Here is a 10,938-nt window from a genome sequence, read left to right as displayed (position 1 = left end):
ATGTATATCCATATTGACCATATAGATAATATTTCATTTCCAAGTGTAACAATTGGGCTTGTATGCATATTAGTTGTACAACAATGACAATGCTTTATCACTGGCTATAATAATAGTAGACCCACCTGTTTAGGACAAATCTCAGAAAGTATTTTCGTCCGATTTGTTAAAGGTTTTAATGGGTTTAGTAATCAAATCTGTTAAAAGAAAATAAACACAATTTTCAAATGAACGAGTTAAGAGCAGTAAAATAATAGAATTATAATAATACTAATATAATAAATCAAAGAACAAAGATCAAAGTAAGAGACATTTTTGAGTAAGGAAGAGTGATGATGAATAATATCAGAGATTTTAGTATTAAAGTGTTGTAAATTGTACTCTTAGACTATTTGAGTGAATTCTATTATAAAGAGTATCTTATTTTTATTGACTTGTAAGTCCAATGAAAGTAATTATTGAAGAATATTTATTGTTTTTGGCCGTGCTGACGATATTGGTTGACACTTTTTTTTTAGGATATGTTGACTTAATTGATTGATATTTCCTTAATTCACTCCTTAAATATGGGACGTAATTATGCTTGTTGTCCAAGCTTTCATTACGCATCATCCAATGGTCCGAGTTTTGAAGGGAAACTCCCTTTCTCAAAAAGGCTTAGAAGGGCAATTGACTTACTCAGAAAGGTGTAGTTAAGTCTGTCCTGGTTAATACCAAATTTAGACTGTTGCATGGGTAATATTCCGCCAATCAATTGATTTGTTTCTTGATTTAGCTTTTATTGGTTTGATTCTATAGTCTTCATTGATTTCATAAGATCTTTAATGATTCGGTTGACTTCTTAACTAGACCAATCAAATCCTTGGTGATGAGCTATAATTCAATTGAATACTTCGTATTATTTTACCATTTATATTTCCTTTTTCAGCTCGTTTCCTTAGTATGTGTAAGTGAAGTCAAATTTCGCATGCTTTTAATTGATCCTTTGACTAATCTTTTCCTAATTTGTTGGCGGCTAATAATCCACTCCTAACACCACCCTTTCTCTTTATCTTTTGAGAGACTCAAGATTTTTCTACGTTTATCTCGGTGACATAATAACTGTAAATATTTTCATATTTGAAAAAAAAAACTTCATCTTCCTCCTTCCTGATCGTGATCCACCTACCTCCATAGGATGGTAACTACACACTCATCCCCGCCCCACCATACATGGCGAGTATAATATTCACATCCATCCAGTGGCAGATCCAGATAAACATTTAACGGGGTTAAAATACATTTGATAAATTTTAATAGGGTCATTTGATTAAAAAATAAGCAATTTTTAGAAGGAAAAAAATTAATTACATACAAATTATTTTTTCATGTTCAAATGTGGTCAAGGGACCCCACTTTGTTACACTTCCATCCGCCACTGCATTCATCTCTGCCCCAACGAGCAATTAGTATTAGGTATTATTGGAGTACTATTCTCATGGTACTCCAACGTGTTAAATGAAATAACACATCTTTAAAACAAAATAACATAAAATGTTGTGAGAGTAATAAACCTAAAATAAGCAAAATTTCAATTCCATTTCTCTCTCCACTATCTCTCTCCCCACCTTTTCTCTTTCTAATTTCCCAACCCATCATTTTAGCATCATCAAATCCTTCATTCTTCTAACAAAAACCACAAAATTTCATTTGATTATTATTTTAACCACTCAAACAAGCACAAAATTGTTCAAAGCTGAAAATCAATTTCAATACATAAAAAATGATTAAAGAAACTATAATCATGAACAAGAATGAGCAAAACAAAGTAAGTATATTTAATTTGTTTCGTTTTTAGTTTAATTAATTGAAAATTATACAGCTAATTTGAACTAAATATGTTAATTTGATTTGATTCAATCGAATCTATGTTATTTTTGAATTTGCCAAAATGTTGTGTTATTTTATGAAAACTTTATGTTATTTTACTAATTAAATACTATGTAGTTCTGCTAAAACATTATGTTATTTTACGCAAATCTTGTGTTGTTGTTTGCTAAAATAACCTTATGTTACTTTGCTAAACATTCTGTTATTTCACAATAACCATGTGTTATTTTGATAAATTGTAGTGTTATTTTGATAAATTCTAGTGTTATTTTGTGGAAGCTCAGCTATAAACTTGTGCTATTTCACACGAACCTTGTGTTATTTCACTGAAATCATTTATTGTTTTGCTAACAGATTATTGTGTTATCTTACTTGAACTTTTTGTTATTTTGCTTCAACTTTTTGTTATTTTCAAATGTATGTTATTTTTACAGAACAATACGTTAATATCCCTCTCCGAAAAAATAAGCTCAATTAATTTTCAAGTAAATTAATTTCTATATAAGATTTCTTCTGAAAATTCTCATAAATTTGTTCGATTCTTTTTCTCTTCTTTAATTAAAATCATCTTCATTCAAATTGTTGTTCAAATTTTATCACATTCTCATAAATATTAAACACTTAATTGATTTTCAGGGTTTTAATTTTTCGTTCTGGTTTTGGTGTTTTGAACAATTAGCTCTTCAATTCAACAAAATTTCTTAATAATAGAGTGATTACTTGAAAAATTTTGAAAAATAAAGACAAAGAGACGAGTAGAAGAACAAAAATAGAAGAAGGATTTTTTTTTTAATTAAAAAGCCAGTATTTGACCCCCGGAGTACCATGCTCACGGTACTCCAGGAATACTAAAGAAATTGCGCCCAACGAGTATAAGCTATTTTCCTTCCCCGCCTCACCGCCATCTTGGATATCCATATTCACCCCAAACCTGTCTCATACCCGCTATCACTACTACTATTGAGTAACTTACCGTTTAGTTTCTTAGGCGGGTTGCATAAATTATAAATTTTTCATTATAGTATCTAGATGCTTTAATCTACTAAATTATCTGTATTTTACAATTATACTAAACTATTTTACCGTAAGTTGAAAATAACTATTTTATTGTGAGACACTAAGAAGAGTATAGGGGAGGGCGGCAATGGGGCGGGTTTAGTCTAAAATCCATACCTGACTCATCAATTGTGGCATATACACTTTTTTATACATATTCCCACCCCATCACGTACCAAACCTCTTTCCATCCCTGCCGCATCGACCGGGTGGATATGAGATGGATCTTCTGTTTTACCTTACCCACTATCACCCCTATATGGACCTAGAGGTGTCAATTTGGATAATCGGATAGAGTTTGGGTCGGGTCTATTTGGGTCGGGTATCTTTGGGTCGGATATATTCAAGTCAAAATTATTCTTTTAATTTGGATCCTGTTGGGTCGAGTCAAATTCGAGTCAGATCAAATTCGGGTCATGGTCTATCGAGTCCGGTTGGATATGGGTCGGGTCAACTCCTGATCGGTTCATGTTCGATTCAGATAAATTCAGATTGGGTTTAAAACAGTTTTAACCGGGTTAATTTTGGGCCAGTTTGATTTCGGTTCGGATGATTTCGGTTCAGTCAAGTTCGGTTTGATTAGAATAAGGTTGATCTGTTGTTTCATTAATTGGTCAATTTCAATTCAATTTCTTTGTGTGTTTGAATTGGGTGGATTTTTATCGAGTTGACCCAATTCATATACAAATAAGGTTATTTTAAAACTAGAGTTATTATTGAGTTTTTACCTTATTAAGTTATTATTGGGTCAACATCAAGTTATTCATGTATCATATTTTTTATTGAGTTGAAAGAAGAGGTTTTAATATTCAAGTATTACAAATTATTTGTAGCAACTTTTAGATGAGACGAATATAAAGCTTAGAAAGTAATGTCATATAATTGGTATATACATGAAGTAAACTTGTTACTCCGGATTATTTCTTTGTAGTAAAAAAAGTTAACTTATTAATAATTATTAAATATAGTACGGAGTAGTATAAGAACTTGAATAAAAAGATCAATAATTAATTATGGTCGAGTTAAATTTGGATCGAGAAAAAATCAAATCGAGTTAAAATTGGGTCGGGTTAATATCAGTTCGGGTCAAATCAGATCGGATTAGATCGTTTATTTGCCGGGTCAATTTTCAGATCGGGTTGAGCTCGGGTCGGATCAAAGCGGTTTGGTTTGAGGTCAGGTCGGGTCAACTCGAATTTGGGTTGAGTTCAGGTCGGATCAAATCGGTGTCGTGTTAAGTTCAGATTGGGTCAAGTTCAGATTCAGAGTGAGTTTAGTTCGGTTACAGATCGGGTTTAAGTCTTAAATTTCTCGAATCAAATCGAATCACTTACAGTTCGAAACGGATAGCTTTTTTGGGGTTGTGGTTTGATTTTGACACCGCTATATGGGCGTCCTATAGTTGGTGACTTCACATTTTTATTGATTTACGAATCTACGATGCATTTACGGTCATGCTACTTGATAAACGAAAGACCAAGTTATAAACAGTGCTCCTTCATTTCTTCTTCTTCATTCTCTCTGCCCTCGCACAAGTACACAACCCCCATCACCTCTCTTACTCAACCGCAGCTCCCACCTCCGGCAACTACGCCGACCACCGAACAGCCACCGTCATTTCACGCTGCTTTACTTCACTCACTTTCTCTTTCTCTACGCACAGCTGTCTCGCTGCTTCTGACTCTTTTGTTTCTTTACAACTTCGTATATTGTAGAATAGCTCTGTTACTATTATCGTTGTTCTCTTCTTGCATTCTTATTCATACAATTTTTAGTACCACAATCACAAACACCCTCCAAAATTCTTCCCATGCTCACAAGGTGTTCGATGAAATGCCGCAATCAGATTTAATGGGTGAATGTCATTGAGGAAAGGATCATCAGATACCCTTTTTTATATGATCATTTGGGAAAGTTCTCTTTTTTCTTGTTTCCATGAAGCTTGTAAGTTCTTCCCATCCTAGTTAGTTTATGTACTTCCTCTGTTTTTGGGATTAATACTCACGTCGATGCTGTAATTTGAACAAATAATGCGATACCTGAATCCGGGAGGATCGAGTTATTCGATATATGATCATTTCTGTATATATATATATATTCTCCATTGTCCTTAATGTTTTCTTGTCAATTTGCAGACTTGTTTGAGCAAGGGACAGGGTTATTATTTCCCGCCATGTCACATAATTGAAATTAGTGGATTCCGCATTTTGGTAGATTGCCCATTGGATCTTTCAGCTCTGTTGATATTTGCTCCTGTACCTGTTTATTCCGAAAGACGGCTGGAATATGCTTTCGATTGCTCGTGTCATGCGTCTGTGGACACTGATTGTGCAGCTCATAGTAAGCAAAAAGTTGATAATTCCCTTGATGCTAGTAGTTTGATTCATGGGGTCCCTTGGTACAAAACTGTTAGTAATTTGCACCTGTGGGATGTTTCTTTCATTGATGTTGTATTAATCTCAAGTCCTATGGGAATGCTTGGATTGCCATTCTTGACCCGCAATAAGAATTTTGTTGCTAAGGTGAATATTTCATACACAGAAGTTACTTTTGTTGTCTGATTTTCTTTTCTTTTATAGTTTTGTCCCCTGTGGATATGTTCGTGAGTTTGTTGATATGGTTTTCGATGTTCAGATTTATGCTACTGAAGCAACGACAAGAATTGGGCAGCTTATGATGGAGGATTTTCTTTCTATGCATAGAGAGTTCAGGCAATTTTATGGACCTGAGGACTCTGGGTGTGCCAATTGGATGAAGTGGGAGGAGCTTGTCAAATTTCCGCCTTCTATACAAGAGATAATCTTGGGGAAAGAAGGGACAGAGCTCGGTGGCTGGTTACCATTGTACAGGTAGAATTATGCTTATGTAGCTCTTTATGTTCTTGTCTTAGGGATTTGTTATGCTGCTTTAACTTTCTTGGATGATGATAATTGATAATGTTTGGGTGTTTTATGCTTTTGATGATTTAACTTATTGAGACTTTTAACATATAATATATAGTCCACTCATTTTACTTTTATGGTTGCATTGGCTTTGTTTACTCATAAAATATAATACCTTGGTTGTGCTATTAACACAATTACAAGGTAAATCATAGTAAAAATGCCCTTTTTGTACTCTCCCTTTTATAAATCCCGAAAAAAATCCTGTTAATTAAATGCAAAAATAGTCAAGAGCGGGGACAGTAAGGCAATAGGGATCCTAAAGTCTAGGCTCAAGCAACACTAAGGCAATAGGGATCCTGGAATCAGGCGCAAGGTCCATGCCTCGCTGAAATGTTCCCTAGTGTGCTTATTTCCCCCCCCCCTCCTTCCCTTCCTCGGTTCCTCCGCTTGTGTGTGCGCTTAACTGTTTGAAATCACCTCTCCTAGCCCCATCAAAGTGCACAATTTTTACACTGATTGTACATCAACTATTTACGCTTTTAATTTGGAAGGTGGCATTTCAAGTTCAACTGTATGAAGATAACAGAAGTTGGATGAGCTATTTTCTAATGCTGTTTAATTTGTTTATTTACATATCTTTTTTAAGCCAGAACTTACTTCTAATCGTCAGCAATATAAATAGAATGCAGCATCTAAAATACTAAGCTGATAATGATAGTTGGAATTGCAGGGTTTTTGCGATTATCTTTTCAAGAGATTTCTAGATTAATGGTGCGATTGGGCATTGGGTGTTGCATCATTATGCAACCAAAAAAAGTAAGGTGCATGAAAGAAAAGTAATTGGTTCATGTCCTCACTAACTTAATTAAGATGACCTTTTTCTAGATGTCACCATGTACTGGATTCTATTTTCTTATGGTATAAGTTTTAGCTTTCAGATTGTGTTAAATAAGATTGCCTCTGTAATCCTCCTCATTTCATCTAAGATCAGCCTTTCCTTTTGTGTTTCTGATGCTTACATTCCTTACACATTTCCGGAATTCTTTATATCTTTGATTATAAATTAAAATTCTTCTTAGTGCAGCTGACGTGAAGGATTGCATTCAGAAGGTGCAATCACTTAAATATGCTGAAGAAACTTGCTATAGTGGTTTGCTAATTATTAAGGCATTCAGCTCTGGTCTCGATATTGGCACATCAAATTGGGAGATTAAAAGTCCAAAAAAGGATGTTGTTTTAATATCTAGTTCTATCCTTGACTCTGCTCCAGCCTTGAGTTTTGATTACCATGCTCTACAAGGTCATGATCTAGTACTGTTTTCAGACTTTTCTTCTCTCGATAATATGGAAGATGTTGATGAAGAGACTGATCAGTCAGCTCCAATGTAATTCTCTGCTCTGCATTTAAATATTAAATATATATTACTTTTATCTTTTGGTAGTCTAATTAAGAGTCAAGACTTTGATAACAGCTACAGGAGAAAAACAAATAAGATACATAAATGCTTTGATTAGATTTTCTGATGTCATATTATGTCATGATCTCTTAGAATCTTGTGCTATCACTATATTGCAGCAATGAAAATGCAGAGGTTGCCTCCATCCTGTCCTTAAGCGACCGTGATGGAAGTTCAGAGGAGGAGCAGAAGCTAGAATTTATATGCTCTTATGCTATTGATTCTCTTAAAGCAGGAGGCTCTGTTCTGATTCCTATTGGTCGCATTGGTGTAGTGTTGCAACTATTGGAGCAGATTTCAGTTTCTGAGGAATTATTAAATTTGAAGGTAGGTGAACATTCCTGTGTGGGCTGTTTGATATAATAGGGAAAAAAATGTCTAATTGGTTCAACCGGTGTAAGCATCATACATAAACATCTATGTCAGTCATATAAGATTGGCATTGAATGATACAAGGAGTATAATCAGATAAATTTTTTTAGTTGGTTATTTGAAATCATGGCTGAGACTTGAGATAGATTTAGGTATGGCATGGAAGGGTATGGAAGGGGATGAGATTTCTTGTCCTGTTTTGGTTTGTTTGACTTCTTGATATTATGCGTCTTTGAGGAATGCAACCTTAATTTTTTTTTCTTTTTCTTTTTTTTTTTTTTTTTTTTTTTTTTGTGGGGTGGGGATGGGGGTTGTCTGAAAAATTTCCTTTACAATTTGACCTGACAACTGACCATCAGGTAATTGATATTATAGGTCCCCATATTTTTCATTTCTTCTGTTGCAGAAGAACTTTTATCCTACACCACCATAATTCCAGAGTGGCTGTGTGTGCAGCGACAGAAAAAGGTATGTGCATTAAAGCTTGGCTCTAAAAGTATGTATGCCAGTAAGCTGATTTTATTATTGAGGTTAAGATTAGCTGGGGATCTCTTGTGTAATAATGCAGTTGTTTGCTGGTGAGCCCTTGTTTGCTCATGTTGATCTTATAAAGGAGAAAAGGCTTCATCTGCTATCTTCAATCTGCACAACTGATTTATTGTAAGAAAAACATCTTTTCTTTCTTGAATACCATCAACTCCATCTTCATAGGAGTGGAGACAACCCCTTTTTACATAAATGCTCCTAGATAGTCAACCTTAATGGTTTTCATAGTGTGATGATGATGCATTTTTATCATCTTGCTGTGTTCCTATCTATCTTATCTCTAAAATGGCTGTTGAATTTTTTGTATCAATTTGTCGGATATTTCTTGTCCCACTTTTTAATTCTAGATATAATCCTGATAAATGCAACTGGCTAACCAATGGTAAAAGTGTTTGTAGAGTTCAAGTGATAAGGTGATAGCAAGTTGGTAGTTCCAAATTAATTATTAGTTTGTCACATATCAGGATTCTTATTTAGTTTTAATCATTGTTATTGTATTTTTTTTTTTCCATATTACCACGGTCTTGCAAGTCAAGGCCACTAATTATGGTTCTATTACTAATAATTAATGTAAAACCGCCTACTTGTTAGTTGTTAGTTTGTTACTGCATAAAGCACATTTGTGCATCAAGGGTTGGGATGGGGCACAACAAAGAGAGGATAAAAGCATTTGAAGAATTCAAACTACTCCTAACTACCTACTTACCAAGACTTTCATTTTCCATTTTGTGCATGAGATAAAATTTTGAGTTGCATTATAAAAATGTGGACCTCTACTAAGGCTATCATTCCATGCTTAATGACATATACAACCACCATGCCTCTTTGTTATCTAAGCTCTCTACTTTCACCCTTTCCTTTTTGTTGGTTACACTTTTTCCTTTTTCACTATTTGACCAAAAAAATTATTCTTTTGGCAAAAAAAAAGCCAGCACAAACCCTACCTACAATATTCTCTTTCATATTTTTTCTTACAAATCCTCCACCTTCAACACTCCCTTACACATTCTTACACATGCCCCTCTTTTACACTCAGTTCTTCTACCGTCCTTGGTCTCTGAAGCTGGTGGCTACAGTAAGGTAGTATATACATTTCTTGTTTTGGACTTTACCATATTGATAAGATGGTGCTAGTTTTCCCATGAAGCACCAAACCTTGAGACATTTGTGGTTGACACGTTCTGTTCATAAGAATGACATTTGTTTCCAGGAAAATTTGGCAGGAACCATGCATAGTATTTGCTCCTCATTGGAATCTGCGGCTTGGGCCTGTTGTTCATTTTCTTAAACGTTGGCATGAGAATGAAAATTCATTGCTTGTTCTGGAGGTAATTTTCTTCATTTCACTTTGTCATGTTTGATTGTTATAATTCTTCTTATGTTGTATTCAAGAGTGGATTGTATGATTGTTACAGAAAGCATTAGATGCTGATCTAGCTCTCCTACCTTTCAAACCTTTGGCCATGAAGGTCCTTCAATGTTCATTCCTCTCTGGCATTAGGTGAGCTATTTTCGTTCTTCTGCTTTTTTAATATATTTGAGTTGCACTCATTTTCTAGGTGATTGTTGCTTGGATTGCTTGTTTCTTGGTGCCTTAATTTTGGCATTTAAATGTTACTTGATAATGCTTACTTATTTTTTGAATATTGTTGTTGATGTAAACTTTTAGAATCCACCTTTGCATTCCTCAAGAGACAGCGCTATCATAAAGAACTAAAGAATAATGGAATTGCAGCCAGCCTCTATAATTGTCATCTGTTTTACTGCCCTTGACGTAGTTTTGCTGCCTGCAGTTTGTCTCCATATGCTTGTTGTCAGTTTGTCACCTATGGCTTTTGTTTTGTTTCAGAACAAGTAAAGTTGCACCTTTGATACAGAAGCTGCAACCAAAGTTCGTATTGGTAACTCTTCTACATCTGACTATTTGATTCAATTTCATTATTTCTTTCCATTAAATCTGAAGTTTTTCTGTTTATACTTGAAATAGTTACCCGAAAACTTGAAGGCTCTTGTAGATCCGAAGTCAATCTCAGTGATATACTACACTGAAAACATTATGTTACGCGTCCCCAGCTTAAAGAGAAGAGCAGAAGTTGAGATACCAACAGATTTAGTCTCCCAGTATCACTGGATAAGTTTGGAGGAGGAAGATATTAACATTACAAGACTAAAGGGGGAGCTGAGTGTAGAACATGGGAAATATCGGTTACTTACAGGGAAGGAATCCAAGGGGACCTGCATTGATTTCGGAAGGCTTTCAACTGCATTACAAGATATGGGTTTTAAAATTACAGTAGGACAAGGTGCAATTGACGGATCAGGTAAATCTTTTGATATACATGTGCATGAGCCTAGTAATGCTTTAATAAAAGTCCGACCAACAATCACAACGATCAGCACATCTGACAAGGATTTAGCCTCCAGCATTTACAAAGCTGTGGATAGTATACTGTATGACATCTAATGAAAAAGTTCGATAGTTCATTATAAGGTGCACTTCTGTCTTGATTTGAGAAACATGAAGTGAATAGCTTTTGAGCAAAGTTTTGGTGTATATATTTTTACAGATTTTCATTGATTTCTTGAGGATTTGTGAAATATCTCATCTTATGGAATTTGTCTTAAACCGTGAAATGAAGTAGTTGTATTTGTTTGTTGTTGCTATGGCTTGGTTTTTAAACTTCAATTTTACTTTTACTAAATAGAAAATTTTTATGTGAGTGGATTAGAATTTTTTTTCCTTGATATTTCTA

General features: G+C 34.5%; 1 protein-coding gene across 1 annotated transcript; it reads left to right on the top strand.

Annotated features, from left to right (window-relative positions):
• The first annotated feature begins 4,317 nt into the window (after positions 1-4,317).
• Positions 4,318-10,838, top strand: LOC110716373 (integrator complex subunit 9-like). The gene is made up of 11 exons (XM_021894990.1): positions 4,318-4,869; positions 5,061-5,447; positions 5,560-5,774; positions 6,890-7,195; positions 7,387-7,594; positions 8,015-8,107; positions 8,208-8,299; positions 9,396-9,513; positions 9,601-9,686; positions 10,035-10,086; positions 10,173-10,838. The coding sequence occupies exons 1-11, from the start codon at positions 4,861-4,863 to the stop codon at positions 10,647-10,649; spliced, it is 2,043 nt and encodes a 680-aa protein (XP_021750682.1). The 5' UTR covers positions 4,318-4,860; the 3' UTR covers positions 10,650-10,838.
• The last annotated feature ends 100 nt before the right edge of the window (positions 10,839-10,938 follow it).

This window comes from Chenopodium quinoa, unplaced genomic scaffold, assembly GCF_001683475.1.
Source record: "Chenopodium quinoa cultivar QQ74 unplaced genomic scaffold, ASM168347v1, whole genome shotgun sequence".
Lineage (NCBI taxonomy): Eukaryota > Viridiplantae > Streptophyta > Magnoliopsida > Caryophyllales > Amaranthaceae > Chenopodium > Chenopodium quinoa.
Note: the sequence above shows the minus strand (reverse complement) of the source record. Positions and strands in the feature narration are given on the sequence as shown.